This window comes from Tachyglossus aculeatus, unplaced genomic scaffold, assembly GCF_015852505.1.
Source record: "Tachyglossus aculeatus isolate mTacAcu1 unplaced genomic scaffold, mTacAcu1.pri scaffold_87_arrow_ctg1, whole genome shotgun sequence".
Taxonomy (NCBI): domain Eukaryota; kingdom Metazoa; phylum Chordata; class Mammalia; order Monotremata; family Tachyglossidae; genus Tachyglossus; species Tachyglossus aculeatus.
In genome coordinates this window covers 2,064,524-2,083,119 of record NW_024045095.1, presented here as the reverse complement: position 1 = coordinate 2,083,119, position 18,596 = coordinate 2,064,524, and the positions used below count along the sequence as shown (strand labels likewise).

The following is an 18,596-nucleotide window of genomic DNA, read 5'->3' as shown; positions in this document are numbered from 1 at the left end:
GACATACATTCATGCATACATACACAGACATGCATTCTTTTTTTCTCTTCCTCACTCCCTTCTGCTTTTTCCATGGCCTGTGCGTGACTGGAGAAAGAGAGATTCATCGCTGTCCAGGATCTTTCATTACACAGGATCAACTCTGGTCATTCCCAGAAGCCCTTAAGTTTGAAGACTGGAAGGAGATATTACAAACAGATACAGTAATTACATTTGCTTTTTTTCAAAGCTGAGTTCACTTTTTCTGTGAAAAGCAGTGATATAATCATTCTCTTCGCAGAGCAGTTACTCTTTCCTGTTACATAAATGAAGAAGGCAGCACTGTTCCTCTTCCTTCCAATTTAGACTGTAGACCCCATGTGGGACAGGGACCTAATAAATAATAAAGTGCTTAGAACAGTGCTTTTTTATTTATTAATGACTCTCTCCCCCGCCGGACATTAAGCTCATAGTGGGCAGCGAATGTGTCTATTGTTGTATTGTGCTCTCCCAAGCGCTTAGTACAGTGCTCTGTGCACAGTACTTACTCAATAAATATGCTTAACGGACTACCTGACTACTTCCGAAGGTGTAAGTACTTCTCAAATGCCATAAGAAAAGAGATGGATTACATTCCGAGGGCCCTAGGGGTTACGTAACCCACTTTACCTTAATCTGGGATCTATCATGGTGGAGAAGGGGATTGAAAAATTGTTTGGAGGAGAAGGATTTACCTTGGCTGACATAGATGGAGAAGACAGTCGATTATCTAGGGTTTTTTTCCCCAGCTCTGTCACGGGTCTTTTGATCACCTTGGGCAAGTCATTCAAATACAAACACAGTCTCATTCCCAAAGCGTACAAGTACACGACTAAAAAGGAAATGCACAAGGTAGTGAAAGTGGATAATGGGACATGCCAACCAGGAAAGGGAGCTATCAATCAAGGAAGGCTTCCTGGAGGAAGTAGCTTTTCGCTCTGAAGGAGGATTCTGATGTGTTCTGGTTGAGGCAAGAAGGTGGGGTGTTTCCTGGAGTGGGAAGGGAGTACAATATGTAATATTGCAGGATCGCCAGCGAGGTACATTTGGAAGGTGTGCTTGGGAGGAGCAAAGGTCACAGTCTGGGTAGGAAGCTTGGGAGAAGAGATTGTATTGGTAACGGGGAGATAGCAGAATGACAGTCCTAAAGCCAACAAAGAGGAGTTCTCATTTGATGTGAGTAGAAATGGGTTGGCGAGAAACATGTGACACATTCTGAGCCCACAAGGAGCTTCCACTCTAATGGGAGAGATAAAAATAAAATACATTTGTCAATGGAGTTATCAGAACAAGTTACTGAGTGTTCAGTGAAGTTCCACGCTCCACCACTTGCCTGCTGTGAGACCTTGGGCAAGTCACTTCACTTCTCTGCGCCTTGGTTCCCTCATCTGTAAAATGGGGATTAAGACTGTGAGCTCTATGTAGGACAGGGTCTGTGACCAACCTGACTATCTTATATCTGTGCCGCGCACATAGAACTATGCCTGGCACATAGAAAGCCCTTAAGAAATACAAAATAATAACAATAATGAAATAATAAAAATAACAAATAGTAATTGATAACCATTCATTCATTCAACTACTTGTACTATTTGTCTGCTGCTATTACTACTATATCTACTATGACTAATTCTGTTAGTGTTAACTACGTCTGCTACTACTACTGCTGCTTTTCTATTATTACATTTACTGCTGTTACAATTATCAATCAATCAGTCACACAGTCAATGGCATTTATTGAACACTTCCTGTGTGCAAAGCATTGTGCAGTGCACTTGGGAGAGTACAATAGAGTAGGTAGTCATGACCCTTGCATATAAGGAGAGTACAGTCTAAAGAGGGAGACAGACGCTAAGATAAATTGCAGATGGTTATGTGCATGAGTGCTGTGGCATTGAAAGAAGGATGAATATCAAAGAGCTTATGGTGTACAGATCCAAGTCCGTAGGTGACACAGAAGGGAAGGCTTAGTCAGGGAAGGGTTTTTGGAGGAGATATGATTTAGTAGAGCTTTGAAGGCACAACTCCTCCAAGAAGACTTCCCTGACTAAGCCCTCATTTCCTCTTCTCCTAGTCCTTTCCCCTTCACCCTCACTTGCTACCTTTATTCATCCCCATCCCAGCCCCACAGCATTGATGTACAGATCAGTAATTTATTTATTTATGTTGAAGTCTGCCTCCCTCTCTAGACTGTAAATTCTTTGTGGGCAGGGAATATGTATGTTCATTTTTACATTGTACTCTCCCAAGTGCTTAATACAGGGTTCTGCATAAAGTAAGCATTAAATGCGATTAAATCTCATTAAATACGATTGATTGAATGAATTAATGAATGACGTGGAAGTACTGGTGGCCTGTCAGATATGAAGGGGGAAGAATTCCAAGCCAGAGGGAGGATGTGGGTAAGAGGTCTGTGCTGAGAAAGAAGGAATTGAGTTACAATGAGTAGGCTGGTATTAAAGAAGCTAAATGTATGGGTTGGGTTGCAGCAGAAGATGGAAGAGGTAGGGTAGAAGGGGGATAACTAATTAAGTGCCTTAAAGCCTATAGTTAGGTTTTTTCAATTTGATTCACAGATTGATGACCAGCAATTGGAGGTATTTGAGGAGAGGGGAAACACTGGACTGAACCTTTTTCTTAGGAAGAATGATCCTGGTGACAGAACCAGGATGGACTGAAGATGGGAGAGACAGAGAATAACTATTACTACAACTACTATTTATTTATTTATTCGTTCAGTTCGCATTTAATGAGCACTTACTGTTCACAGAGCACTGTACCTAGTGCTTGGGAATGAACTATACACCAATGAGAAGTGACAATCCCTGGCCACAGTGAGCTCGCAGTCTGGGGTAGAGGGAGACAGACATCAATGCAAATAGACATCAATTAAAAAAAAATAAAATTATATATATATATATAGAGGTGCCGTTGGGTTGGGAGAGGGGAGAAGAGCAAAGGGCACAAGTCATCGCAGCGTAGAAGGGAATGGAAGATGAGGAAAAGTAGGACTTTGTCCGGGAAGGCCTCTTGGAGGAGATGAGCCTTCAATAAGATTTTGAAGACGTGGAGAGAGAGTAATTGGCGAATTTGAGGAGGGAGGGCAATCCAAGCCAGAGGCAGGAAGTGGGCTAGGGGTCGGCGGTGAGACTGGCGAGATCAAGGCACAGTGCGAAGAAGTGTGCGGGTTGGATTGTAGAAAGGGAGAAGTGAGATGAGGTAGGAGGGGGCAAGGTGATGGAGTGCCAATGGAGCGGAATTTTTGTTTGTTACGGAGATGGATAAGCAGCCATTGGAGTTTTTTGAAGAGAGGGGTTACATGTCCAGAACATTTTGATGGAAAAATGATCCGGGCAGCAAAGGGAAGTATGTACTGGAGTGGGGAGAGATAGGAGGCTGGAGGTCAGCATGGAGAGAATGATGCAGTAATCCCGTTGGGATAGGATGAGTGATTGTATTAACGTTTTAGCGGTATGGATGGAGAGGAAGGGGCGGAATCTAGCGATTTCGTAAAGGTGGGACCTCAGGATTTCATGACGGATTGAATTTGTGGGTTGAATGAGAGAGAGGAGTCGAGTCAAGGATAAAGCCAAGGTAACGGGCTTGTGAGACTGCAAAGATGTGGTGCTGTCTACAGTGATGGGAATGTACTATCTCTACTACTATTTTCAACACCATGAGGGACACAGACTCAGTCCAACCCGATTTGTTTGTATCTGCCCCAGCGCTTAGTACAGTACCTGATACATAGTAAGCTCTTAACAAATACCATGATTATTATTCTACTACTCATGCGATCACAACTAGGTATACCTTGTTGCGGAAAGAGATGGGGCAGGTCTAGTGGACAAAGTGGTGAGTAGCTCAGATTTGGGAGTGGAAACAGAAAAAGAGGATGAAGAAGGAAGACGTGTAAGTCTGTCCTCACTAAGGAAAGTTTTGTCCATTCAATTTCGTTTTCTGTTACAGAATAAAAAACAAGGGTCCAACTCCTCTTATTTCTTCTTAAGAAAGTCACCCTCTTGGCTACGTCCTTGGTGGCCTGCTTCACCTGCTGGTTTCGTAGGGTGTAGATAAAGGGTTCAGCATGGGGGCCACCGAGGAGTTTAGCACCGTCTCCCTCTTGTTGAAGACTAAACTTTCCTTGATGGATGGCCTGATATACATGAATATGCAGCTGCCTTAAAAGAGGGAGATGACGATCATGTGGGAGGAGCAGGTGCAAAAGGCCTTTTTTCTTTGCTGGGTGGAGTGAAGTCTCAGGATCGTGGGGGTGATGGCAGTTTAGGACACGGCGACTAGTGCCACAGTAACCAGGAGTATCCCCACTGTTAATATAAAATTCATCTGCTCCAATAATTGTGTGTCATCATCAATCGTATTTATTGAGCGCTTACTATGTGCAGAGCACTGTACTAAGCGCTTGGGAAATACAAATTGGCAACATATAGAGACAGTCCCTACCCAACTCACAGTCTAAACAGTCGGTGTACTAGATTTCCAGCATGGACACAGTGTCACAGGCGAAATGGTTGAAGACGTTCGAGACACAGAAGTCCAGCTGGAGACCCAGGATGAGGCCCGGAAAGATGATCAGGAAGTCGACCAGCCAGGAGCAGAGGGCCAACAGGGTGCAGACCTTCCTGCTCATGATGGCCAAGTAGTGTAGCGGCCGGCAGCTACTAATTATTGAATTGTAATTATTGAATACAGAGCACTGTACTAAGCGCTTAGGAGAGTACACCATTGCAATAAGCATATTCCCTGCCCACAGCGAGCAGTCTAGAGGGGTAGAAAGACATTAATAAAACTAAATTAAATTACAGGTATGTACATAAGTCCTGCAGGGCTGGGATGGGGGCAATGAATAAAGGAAACAAGTCAGAGTGTGGCAGAAGGGAGTGGAAGAAAATGAAATGAGGGCTTAGTCAGGGAAGGCCACCGTGTGACATTCTCAGCGATGCCTGATCACGTCAGGAAAGCTCGGGGGTGTCTGCAGATTACGTGATCTTGGACATCTGTAATTAACTGAACAACATATCTGTAATTCATTTATTTATATTAATGTCTGTCACCCCTTATAGACTGTAAGCTTACTGTGGGCAGGGAATGTGCCTGTTGCATTAGTATATTGTATTCTCCCAAGCGCTTAGGACACGCTATGCACACAGTAAGTGCTCAATACATATGGTTGACTGGAGATGTTCTCTTCTGTGACTACAAGTGGCAACTGCTCTCTCTGCAACTCTCTGACAATGTGGGCTGCGGGGCAATAGGGGCGAGGGGCCGACGTGGGGGGAGTGGGCGAGAGACTGTGAAAGTTTAGTGCACTGCAATCACCACTGCTGCGCACAGTAGCTGCTCAACTCTCCCTTATCTATATCAGGAACTGTCTTCTCTGCTAGATTATTATTATTGTTATTAAATATTATTATTTTATTTGTTGAGCAATTACTATGTGCCAGGCACTGTACTAAGGGCTAGGGTGGATACAAGCAAATTGGTTTGGACACAGTCCCTGTGCCACGTGGGGCTCACAGTCTCAATCCCCATTTTTCAGTTGAGGGACTGAGAACCAGAGAAGTGAAGTGATTTACCGAAGGTGACCCAGCAAACAAGTGGTGGAACTGCGATTAAATCCCATGACCTTCTGACTCCCAGGCCCGTGCCCTTTTCCCTACGCCATGCTGCTTCTCAAGAAAGTGAGATCGTGCAGGGCAGAGAACTGCCACTTTATCATTTTCATACTCATCACCCCCAGTTCTATCAATACCTTCATACTCAGTGACTTCTCGCTACCTGAAATGTATTTTACTGTCTGTCTCCTCCGTTAGATTGTAAACTCTTAGAGGGCATGGATCATCTTCCCCAGCATGATGTACTTTATAGAGCACGAGCCTGGGAGTCAGAGGGTCATGGGTTCTAATCAAGACTTTGCCACTTGACTACTGTATGGCCTTGGACAAGTCACTTCACTTCTCTGTGCCTCAGTCCCCTCATCTGTAAAATGGGGATTAAATCTGTGAGCCCCATAAAGGACAGAGACTGTGACCGACCTTATTTGCTTATATCCACCCCAGCGCTTAGAACAGTGCTTTGCACATAGTAAGCGCTTAATAAATGCCATCAAAAAAGTGCTTAGCAAATGCCATAATTATCATTATTATTATTACTAACTCTACTGTTCTCTTCCAAGCACTTTGTACTGTACTTTGAAGATAGTAAATGTTCTATAAATACTATTGATTGCTTGATTACTAATTCTTGAATATTCTCCCAGCTGTTTAGGAGTGCTCAATGAATAATAATAATTGTTAGACTGTGATCTCCTTAAGGGCTGGGATCATGTCTACTAACTCTACTGTACTCTCCCAAGAACTAATTCAGAGCCCAGCATACCGTAAGTACTCAGTCAATTCTATTGGTTGACTGATTAATTTATAGATCTATGACTCTGATTCTCGGGGATCTAGGGAGGTTTCTCCCTTCAGTGTCACACTCAGGTGTGAGAGCGGGACTGAGATCACTGCTCTCACTTTGAAAATGTGGAAATTGAAGTTTTGTGGGTAAACGTGCTTCAAACATTTGGTAGGTACTAGCATATGGTAGGTGCTTAATCAATCAATACTATTGACTGGAAAATCTGGACATGGCAGCCAGGAGGAAGAACTCGGTCCCCTCCGGCAGGATAAAGAAGAACAGCTGTGTTATACAACTGATGTAAAAAATGGTCCTGTCCCCAATGATGTTTGCAGCTAAGAATCTGGGAATGCAGAAGAACATGAAAGAAATGTCCATGAAGGAGAAAATGTGCAGAAAGAAGTACATGGGAGGTCAGAGACAGGAGCCAAAAAGAGAGAGCGTGACGATGGTCAGGTTTCTGGTGAAGTTCAGCACATAGGTAAAGAGGAGACAGGGGAATGATCAGAATACATTACTGAGGGTCATGATCTGCTCTAAAAGAATGAACTATGGTTTCTCATGACCACCTCCCAACTTCTACTAGAGCTGCTAATCATTCATTCATTCATTCAATCATATTGATTGAGCTCATACTATGTGCAGAGCACTGTACTAAACGCTTAGGAAGTACAAGTTGGCAACATATAAATCGAAATTCAAGGAATTCTGCCTCAACCAACAAAGCAACCCAAGAACTTTGCTTCGGGAGAGAGACAGATATATCTGTGAAGGTAATGAACATGTTTTGTAAGTCGTCTTTTCAGGAAATATAACACCTCCCCCTCCTCCTCTGGAAGATGGACCAACCAATCGATCAAACAATTTATTTAGCACCTACAAGATGTTTGGAAAGAGAGAGATAGTAGAATTAGCATATATAATACCTGCCCTTAAGGAGCTTAGTGTGGAAGAATAAACACTGTCATCAATTAGACAGGAGGAAGAAGGAAAGAGGATTTGTACATGAGTTACATACACTTAATTAATGGAGTGCGTGAGATATGGACAGAGAATCAGCATAGCTTAATGGATAGAACATGAGCCTGGGAGTCAGAAGGTCGTAGGTTCTAATCCCAGCTCTCCACTTATTTTCTGTTTGACCTTGGGCAAGTCACTTAAGTTCTCGGTGCCTAAATTACCTCATCTGTAAAACAGGGAGTGAGATTGTGAGCCCCACGTGAGATAGGGACTGTGTCCAACCCAATGTTGCTTCTATCCACCCCAGTGATTTGTACAGTGCCTGATACATAGTACGCACTTAACACATACCATCATTATTGTTATTATTATTATTATTATTATTATTATTATTATTATTATCATAACCGATGGTGAGTACACAATGCTTCGATGGGACAGAAGTGCTGAAATTGCGTTTGTGGGGGATATAAAGTGGGGATATCAGTGATCAGTCAGGAAAGACTTCCTGGAGATGATGTGATTTCATAAAGGTTTTGATTAGGGAAGAGTAGTGGTGGGCCAGATGTGGAAAAGGAGAGTGTCAGGATGATGGAAGGGTGTTGCAGACGGGAGAGATGGGGACAAGGGCGAAGGGTGTAGAATGACCTGGATAAAAGCTGTAAAAATCACAATCCTTTCCTTACAAGGAACAGGGATATACAGATGGTTAAGCACAGGGTTCTGAACTGAGGTTTCTCAGTAGATCTGTGCTCTATATTCTTAGTACAGCCTTATCCAGACAAAGGAATCCCCCAGGGCCTGAAGCTCCCCAATCTGAGTTTACAACAGAAAATACGAATTAGGATTGGTGGAAGCTCTTGTTCTCTGGGTAGCTGTGGGGCTGACCCTAGAGTAGCTCTAGTCTTCAGGCTCCGTGGAAAATCGTCCCCTCCCCACCCCTACAGAGACTTATGTCCCAAGCTTAGTAATCATTCCCCTAATGCCTCATTTGTCACTTCTCAAAGTTTATGTCTTAGGAGAGGACTCGATTTGCTACCTCTGACACAACAATGGAATGATGAGCTGTTCCTGAGTGGGTTTGATATCTTCAGAGGGATTTCTCTCGAGAAGCATCAGCGCCTAGATCACAGAACACGAGACTCAGAGTCAGAGGACCTGGGTTTTAATCCTTTGTCTCTGGATGACCTTCAACAAGTAACTCAATTTCTTTGTGCATTAGTCTCTCATCTGCGAAATGGGTTTTCAATACCTGTCCTTCCCCCATATTCAGACTGTGAGCCCCATACCCTCATTGCCCCATCTACCCCTGCACTTAGTACAGTACTTGGCATATAATAATAGCTTAACAATAATAATAATAATAATGGTATTCATAAAACACATGCTATGTGGCAGGCACTGTACTAAGCGTTGGAGTGGCTACAAGCAAATCCCTGTCCCACGTGGGGCTCACAGTCTCAATCTCTATTTTACAAATGAGGGAACTGAGGCCCAGAGAAATGAAGTGACATGCCCAAGGCCACACAGCAAACAAGTGGAGGATCGCGGATTAGAAGCCAGGTCCTTCTGTCTCCCAGGCCCTTCCTCTATTCACTGCACCATGCTGCTTCTCAATACCAAATACCTAATAATCAAATACCAAATATCAAAAACGGCTATTACTACTATCACTGTTGTTGCTATCAATAATATTTCACTGTTAGCGAGTTGTGAAGAATTTGGTGCCGGGTCACTCAGAACTCTTTTACATCCAATCTCTACATAAGGTAGCAGCAACTGAAATTAGTCAATCAGTGGAATGCTCTGAACACTTACTATGTACACAGAGCTGTAGTGAGCACTTGGGAGAGTGCAATAGAGGTCAAATACATGAACTCCACCCCCTCAAATAGGTTACAGTTAATCAAATTATTGACTGAGTGTTTATTGTGTTTGGATCACTCTACTGAATGCTTGGGAGCATTCAATAGAAAAAAAACCACAATCCTTGACCACAAGGAGCTTACAGTCTAGCAGGGGAGAGAAACACTAAAGTAATTTATAAACGAAGAAAGTACTTTTATAGTAGAGTAGGTAATATGGTAGGTACTAAAGTGTAATGAGAAGATGTGAGTGCAAAAATGCTGAAAAGAGAGTAGGGATGATGTGACAAGTAATTTATAAACGAAGAAAGTACTTTTATAGTAGAGTAGGTAATATGGTATGTACTAAAGTATTATGAGAAAAGGTGAGTGCAAAAACGCTGAAAAGAGAGTAGGGATGATGTGACCTAGAATAAGGTATTGTAATAGGCATCCTGTAATTTAAATAATAATAATAATAGTAGTTGTTAAAAGCTTACAATGCATCAGGCACTACAACAAACACAGGAGTGGATACAAGCAAATCGGGTTGGACACAATCCCTGTCCCACCTGAGGCTCACAGTTTTAATCCCCATTTCACAAATGAGATAACTGAGGCACAGAAAATCTAAGAGACTTGCCCAAGGGCAAATAGTAGACAAGTGGCAGATTAGAAACCATGACCTTCTGACTCTCAGGACTGTGCCCTAGCCACTACACCAAGCTCCTTCCCTATAACTGTCCACCTAAGACACTGTTCCTGTCCTCTGCAAAACTTCCCTGATTAATTTCCAACACCCTAGGCGTCTTACTGTGCCTTACTGTATCATACTCTGGAGCACAGCACTTTAGCACAGATGGATTTATTAATTCGCCGACCTCTCGCCAATGTCCTACTTCTGGTCTGGAACTTCCTTCATCTTCATATCCGACAGATGATCACTCATCACGTGATGCACGTCTCCTCCAAGAAGCCTTACCTGACTAAGCCCTCAATTCATCTTCTCCCTCTCCCTTCTGAATCACCCTTGAGCTTGTATTTGCACCCGTTTTTCACCTATCCCTCTCCACCTAGTAACATTTACGGATTGACAAGGATAGCAGACCAGGTGCTAATAATGGTATTTAATAAGGGCATTTATTGAGCACTTACTATGTGCCAATGACTTGTACTAAACGCTGGAGTGAATACAAGCAAATCAGTTTGGACACAGTCGATGTCCCACATGGGACTCACAGGCTTAGTCCCCATTTTACAGATGAGGTAACTGAGACACAGAGAAGTGAAGTGGCTTGCCCAAGGACACACGGTAGACTAGTGGCAGGGCTGGGATTAGAACCTATGACCTTCTGATTCCCAGGGTCGTGCTGTATCCCCTACACCATGCTGCTTCTCCCAGTTGGTCATCCGGTGCTGTTTCCTACTTCTACTGCTCGTTGCGTCTCTCCATGAAAACTCAGCCTCTTCCTAGAACCTCTGGTTTTATAACAACATATTTTCCCCAAATCCAAATGGAATTTCAGACCTCTCAATCAATCAGTCATTCTCTTTGTCAATTAATGGTATTTATTGAGCAGGTACTGAGTGCATAGTAATCCATAAATTGATCTCAGTGTAATTTTTGAAAGCCTATTGAGTGCAAAGTCATCCATCAGTCAATTAAATGACAGTTGTTTAGCACCTGCTAAGTGCAAGACAATCCATCAATCAATTCGATGTCATTTATTGAGGGCATACTGAGTTCTAAGCAACCCATCAAAAAATCAAATGGAATCTATTTACTGCCTATTGAGTCCTAGGAACTGTAGTAAGTTATTGGGAGAGCACAGCTGATGAAACCTACATAGTTCCTATCATTCAGAAGTTTCCAATCAAATGGGGGAGACCGTTAGAGATGATTTCCAATGAGTAAGCACCGGACTAAGAAAAGGGATCAGATAGGGATCCAAATGAATAGGACAGATTGGTATGTCTGCTCAAATTAGATCAAATTATTCATTAATTCAATCGTATTTATTGAGCGCTTACTGTGCGCAGAACACTGTACTAAGCGCTTGGGAAGTAGAAGTTGGCAACATAGAGAATCAGTGCAATTACAGTACAATAAACACATACAATAATATTAATAAAAATAATTATGATGGTATTTGTTAAGCATTTACTATGTGCCAAGCACTCTTCTAAGCGCTGGAATAGATAAAAGGTTATCAGGTTGTCCCACGTGGGGCTCACAGTCCTAATCCCGATTTTCCAGATGAGGTAAATGAGGCCCAGAGAAGTTAAGTGACTCGCCCAAAGTTACACAGCAGACAAGTGGCAGAGCAGGGATTAGAACCTACGACCTCTGGCTCCCAAGCCCGGGCTCTTTCCACTGAGCCACATTTGAATAAATGCTGAGGATAGATGTGAGGGGGGGAGCGAGAGGATGGGAGTGAATTAAAGAGTGAGAGAGGAGAGTGAGAAATGGGTGCAAAAGGTTGTGAGCCTTTCACTTCCCCTCCCCGTAATGACCAGTGACGTCACATCTCCAAATGGAGTGCCCCATTTAGTGCGGATACGGAAGAGGATATGCAAAATCCCCATTATACCTGGGGATTTCTATTGACTTCGGCACAGATCTGTTGAGTAAATTTCGGAAAGTCTCTGTTACGGAGAGGGAAAACGCTAAGTTCCCCAATGCATTGTCGAGGGCAGAAGGGCTTTAGAAGCAGGGTGATCCTGCCAGGGGAGGGATTTTCAGGAAGACGGGCGCGCGGGTGCAAAAAGGGACGGATAACCGTCAGGTCCTGCTTGTTGGGTGGCAGATGAGGCATTAAGCTAATATTTAGGCACTGAGTCTCTGTGGTCGAGCCTTAGCTTCTCCTGCACATTTTCCTGCTGGATTTCGTCGCCGAGGAGCACTCACCTCCTGGAGGAAAATCCAAAGCTGTGCACCAGGTCCCTGATGGCATGCTTGACTTGCTAGTTCCGCAGGGTGTAGGTGAAAGAGTTCAACATGGGGTTCACAGAATTGTTCAACACAGCCACCCCTTTGGTCTGTTCCACACTGTCCTTGGAGGACGGTTTGATGTACATTAAGATGTAGCTGCCGAATGTGATGGAGACCACATTCCATTTGGGAAGAGCAGGTGGAAAAGGCTGTTCTCTTCTACCGAGGTGAGGGCAGTCTCAGGATGGTGCGGTCGATGGCTGTGTAGGACACGGCCACTAACACCAAGGTGACCAGTAATTTCCTTAAGGCCAACATGAAAGTCATCAGCTCCAGGAACCCGGTGTCTGAGAAGGAGAGCAGGAGCATAGGAGAGACGTCGTCACAAAAGAAGTAGTCAATGTCTACCAAGCCACAGAAGTCCATTTGGAGGTCAAGGATAATAGTAGGAAAGATGACCAGGAACTTGGTTAGCAAGAGCAGAGGACCAGTAGGGTGCAGACTTCACGGTCGTGTGGTGCAGAGGTCGGCAGATGGCGACGTAGAGGTCGTGGGACATGGTGGCGAGGAGGAAGAATTCGGTCACCCCAACAGGAAGAAGAATAATAGCTGTTCTACATACAGTTGTAGGAAATGGTCCTGTCCCCCGTGGTGATGGTGGCCAGGAATTTGGGAATGCAGGTAAACGTAAAGCCAAAATCCAGGAAGAAGAAGCAGCGGGGGAATAAGTATATGGGGATGTGGAGACGGGAGTTCAGCAGGCTAACGGTGACGATGGTCAGGTTCCCCGTGACGCTCAGTATGTAGGTGACAGATATGTAGAGGATAATCACCGTCTGCAAGTCCGGATCCTCCGTGAGCCCCAGTAGGATGAACCCCGTCGCTTGCATGTGATTCCTCATGGCCGACCTGTGATTCCTGCTGGATAACACCAAAGCACCATAGGTCTGACTCATTAGAGGCGGGCAGAGAGCTGTGAAGCCTCTTGGTCCAGATTAGGTGGGCAGGGACAGCTCCGGATTGCTTGGATTTCTCCACTCCGGGCCACGTGCCCGAGACCTCAGGCATGGCAAGGTCAGGACCTTGTCATTGAGATGAATACATGCATTTATCACAGACACCTTCTCGAGGGGAAACGGACGCCTGATGGTCCTAACCGCGATCCTTAGGTTTAGCACGGAGAACGTCTCTGACGGTGGAGTAGAGATAATATTTACTGAGAACCCTAGGTGAATAATAAATGTGTTTTTGTTAAGCCCTAACTATGTGCCAAGCACTGTACTAAGCGATGGGGTGGATATAAGATACTTAGGTCCCACTTAGGACTCACAGTCCTAAGTGGGAGGGAGACCAAAAATTGAATACCCGTTTTGCAGATGCACAGACAATGTAAGCGACCGGTCCATGGTCGCACAGCAGGTAAGTGTCGGAGCAGGGAATAGAACTCGTGTCCTCTGACTCTCAGGCCATGCTTTTTCCACGAGGCGAAACTACCCCTGAAGATTGGAAGATTTGGTTAAAGGGTGGAGGTGGGGTGCTCAGAGAGTTAGCAGCCATCAGAGAGCCTCCTTGGATCAAAGGGGATAGAGCACGAGCATGACAAGTCAAAAAGAACTGGATTCTAATCCCAGCTTGGCCACATGTCTGTTGTGTGATATTGGGCATGTTCTCAGATCTTCTCAGATCTCAGATCAGATCTTAACTTCTCAGATCTTCAGTTACCTCTTCTGTAAAATGGGGAATAAGACTATGAGCTCTATGTGGGACTGGCACAGTGCCCAAACAGATTGATTGTCTTGTATCTCCCCCAGCGCTTAGTACAGTGCCTGGAAGAGTACACGCTTAAAAAGTACCACAATTGTTATTATTATAATTATTTTCATTAATGCTTATTATTGGGACCCTGCTGTGTTACCATGGGCAAGTTAGTTAATTTCTCTGTGCCTCAGTTCTCCTGTACCCCCACCTACTTCGACTGCAACCCGCAGGCGAGTCAGGGACTCTGTTCAACCTTAGTAATATTTATCTCTCCCAATCCTAGAACAGTTTGAAACGTAGTAAAGCGCATAACAAATACCATAAAGAATGTGGATTCATTCATTCATTCAGTTGAATTTATTGAGCCCTTACTGTGTGCAGAACACTGCACTAGGCACCTGGAAAGTATAATTTGGCAACAGAGACAATTCCTACCCAACAACGGGCTCATAGCCTAGAAGGGGGAGACATACAATAAAACAAAACAAGTAGACAGGCATCAATAGCCTCAAAATAGATAAATACAATTCTAGATATATGCACATCATTAATAAAATGAATTGAATAATAAATACGTACAAATGTACACAAGTGCTCGGGGGCGGGGAAAGGGGTAGAGTGGAGGGAGGGAGTAGGGGCGATGGGAAGGGCAGCAGTATCAGAAGAAAAGGGGCGCACAGTCTGGGAAGGCCTCCTGGAGCAGGTGAGCTCTCAGTAGGGAATTGAAGAAGGGAAGAGAGCTAGTTTGGCGGATGTGAGGAAGGAGGACATTCAGAACAGAGATTTGAATCCTACATCCTCCTACTTAGATTGTGTTCACCATTTGGGGCAGGGACGGTGTCCATCCTGATTATCTTGTATCTACCCTAACACTTATTCATTCATTCAGTCGTATTTATTGAGCGCTTACTGAGCGCTTACTGTGTGCAGAGCACTGTGTGTAGAGCATTAGGGAGTGAGAGAAGAGAGTGAGAAAATGGGAGTAAAAGGTGGTGAGCCTTTGACTTCCCCTCCCCGTAATGACCAATGACGTCACTCCTCCAGCTGTAGGGCCTCATTTAGCGTGGATACGGACGGAGATGTGTCAAAAGCCCATTACACCTGGGGAACTTCTATTGGCCTCGGCACAGACCCGCTTAACAAATCTCGGAATGTCTCTTTCATTCAGAATGAAAAGGCTTTGTATCCTCACTGAGTGGATAAGGGCAAAGGGCTGAGGTAGCAGGGGGACCTGACCAGGGGTGGGATTTCCAGAAGAGCGGGTGTGGGGGTAGACAGAGGGATGGATAACCAACGCAGATGAAGAATTAGGCTAATGTCCAGCTACTGAGTCACTGTGGTCGAGCCTTTGCATCTCCTGCACATTTTCCGGCTGGATTTTGTCACCCAGGGCCCTCACCTCCTTGAGGAAAATCCAAAGCCGTTTACCAGGTCCCTGATGGCCTGCTTGACCTGTTGGTTCCTAAGGGTGTAAATGAAAGGGTTCAACATGGGGGCCACGGAAGTGTTCAGCACCGCCACCCCCTTGGTCAGGTTCACCCTGTCCTTGGCAGACGGTTTTATGTACATAAAGATGCAGCTCCCATATGTGATGGAGACAACGACCATGTGGGAGGAGCAGGTGGAAAATGCTTTTCTTCTCTGCTGAGCGGAGGGCAGTCTCAGGATGGCACGGACGATGGCCGTGTAGGACGTGACCACTAACGCCAAGGTGATTAGTACTGTCCCCATAGCCAAGACGAGAGCCAGCAGTTCCAGTAACCAGGTGTCCGAACAGGAGAGCAAGAGTATAGGGGAGACATCACAGAAGAAATGGTCAATTTCTACCGAGCCACAGAAGTCCAGTTGGAGACCAAGGATGACCGGAGGAAAGATGACCACAAACCCGGCCAGCAAGGAGCAGAGCACAAGCAGAGTGCAGACTCTCTGGCTCATGATGGTCATGTAGCGTAGCGGCCGGCAGATGGCGACGTAGCGGTCGTAGGACATGGCGGCCAGGAGGAAGAATTCCGTCGCCCCCAGGAGTATGAAGAAGAATAACTGTGTTATACAACAGTTGTAGGAAATAGTCCTGTCCCTGGTGGCTATAGTGACCAGGAATCTGGGAATACAGGAGGAAGTGAAGCAGATCTCCAGCAAGGAGAAACTGCGCAGGAAGAAGTACATGGGTGTGTGGAGGCGGGAGTCCAGCAGGGTGAGAGTGACGATGGACAGATTGCCGGTGACACTCATCGCGTATGTGACAGACAAGTAGAGGAGAATCACCACCTGTAAGTGCGTGTTGTCCGTAAGGCCCAGGAGGATGAACTCAGTGTGGTTTCTCATTGCTGATCTGTGATTCTTCTTGGGATAACACCAGAGGACTGTCAGTCCAACTGACTTGAGGGGGATAGAGGACAGTTTCTTCTGTCTCTCCAGACTAGATGCGCAGGGGCAGTTCCTGATATGCCTAGAGTCCTCTACTCCGGGCAGAGTGCTTGAGACCAGGGGTACGGCAGTGTCAGGACCAGTCCTTTAGATGACTTCATGGGTTGATGGCTCACACTTCCCCGCGGGACCATGGAAGTGTAGTGGTCCAAGCCTCGATCCTTAGGCTTCAAACTGAGAAACTGCATAACACTTGGAGTAGAGATTACATTTACTGAGCACCCATTAGGAGCGAACACTGCTCTAGTCACTCTGGAAAATATGCAACAAGCAAGTGACAAACTCCCTGCCCACATGGAGTTTCCATTCTCTCGGGGAGGCAAACAAAAATATACTTACCAATAGCGTGGTCAATATGAGAAATTGATGGGCATATATTCATGATTGTCGAGAATGAGTACCGAGTGCTCCCTGGATCATGGGTGCGTGAATGCCTTGTGTACTTGGCATGGGGGGTGGGGGTTGTGGGGGGGAGTGCTCTTTGTCCAAGCCCATGAACATCAATATTTCACCTGAGCACATGCCCACAACCCATCAACTGTCCAAATCTGGATAACTGAGATTGCCTACAACCTTGAGGGAGGAAGAATGTTTGTGATCATTAGCATGGGACCCACTGAGTGTTAAGGAGCTCCTAGCCCCGTCATTCCCTGGAGATACTTTCAGAAAAGGGAGAAGACCCTCAAGAAACAAATTCGAGATGGCCGCCTGGGTGAATATTAAATGTGTTTTTGTCCATTCACTACTATCTACTAAGCGCTGTAATAACAATAATAATAATAATAATAATAATAATAATGGTGTTTGTTAAGCCCTTACTATGTGCAAAGCACTGTTCTAAGCGCTAGGGGGTTACGAGCTGATCATGTTATCCCACGTGGGGCTCACAAACTTAATCCCCATTTTACAGATGAGGTAACTGAGGCACGAGAAGTTAAATGACTTGCCCAAAGTCACACAGCCGATAAGTGGTGGAGCCGGGATTAGAACCCATGACCTCTGACTCCCAAGCCCCGGTTCTTTCCACTGAGCCACGCTGCTTCTCTATACTAAGTTGTACTACACGTTATTAAGTGCTGTGGTGGATACATAGTAATCAGGTCTCCTTTGGGGCTCATGATCTTAGTAGGACAGAGACCAATAATTGAATCCTCATTTTGCAGATGAGGGTACTGAAGTTCGGAAAAGTTAAGTGATTAGTCCAATGTTACACAGCAGGTAAGTGTCGGAGCAGCGATTAGAATCCAAGTCCTCTGACTCCTAAGGCACGCTTTTTCTATTAGGTGACACCTCTGAAAATTAGAAGATCTGGTTAAATAGTGCAGGTGGGAAGCACAAAGACTCACCAGCCATCAGGGATCCTCCCTGGATCAAAGGGACTCTGCTTGGTACAGTAAGGACAACAAAGAGCAGACAAGGGATTGATTCTGGTGTGTGTGTGTGTGTGTGTGTGTGTGTGTGTGTGTGTGTGTGTGTGTGTGTGTGTGTGTGTTTTATATTTGTCTCTCCCAAAGGCCTTTAAGGTTGAACCCCTTTATTTCCCTACTCTGTTTTCCTTCTATGTAGTTTTTTCAGTTGGATCTTTACCTTTGAAGCACTTGCTATTCACCCCATCTTCAGTTCTACAGCACTTACACATATATCCGTAATTCACATATGGATTTATGCTAATGTCTTTCTCTCCCTCTACACTTGCAAGCTTCTTGTGCTCAGGGAACCGGTCTATCAACTTTATTGCGTTCTGTTCTCTGGTGTGTTTCGTAAAGTGCTGTGCACACAGTAAGCCCTTAATAACTACCATTGATTGACTGATTGGCTGACTGATAATTGCCGGTTCTGAAAGGTGGCTCTAAGAAAGAATCACAGGCTCTGAAAGCCTGGGACTGGAGGATACGTGGCTGCAGCCGTTCATGGATCAAGTCCCTGAAATCCACAACGGAAAGGAAAAGGACCAAAGTGAGCCTGAGAGGTCCTCACTTCCCTAGTACTCTGCCCTGATTCCTGGGATCACCCAAAACACCCATCGTAGTCTAGGCCCTGGACAGCGACACTGAGATAACGCCATGACTGTGTAGAATTTCCCATCTTTTAACCTGTTCCAGGCTTTTCACGCACCTCACCTTCCCAACATCACGCGACCCCATCAAATCTCCAACCAAGACAAAGTTTCAGCGTCCCATGGAAAACGGAAGGGAAGAAAGCTATCAGGTGTTTTCTCTGCTCATAGCAAGAAAGTC

General features: G+C 45.0%; 1 protein-coding gene across 1 annotated transcript; it reads right to left on the bottom strand.

The window, feature by feature from the left end:
• Positions 1–15,327: 15,327 nt before the first annotated feature.
• On the bottom strand, positions 15,328–16,269 carry LOC119924202 (olfactory receptor 6C74-like). The gene has a single exon (XM_038743180.1). It carries the CDS (start codon positions 16,255–16,257, stop codon positions 15,328–15,330), a length of 930 nt encoding a protein of 309 aa, XP_038599108.1. The 5' UTR covers positions 16,258–16,269.
• Between the last annotated feature and the right edge of the window lie 2,327 nt (positions 16,270–18,596).

Bases quoted from the DNA above. Each gene is read 5' to 3' on its own strand.
- LOC119924202 (XM_038743180.1), bottom strand. From the start codon at position 16,257: ATGAGAAACCACACTGAGTTCATCCTCCTGGGCCTTACGGACAACACG.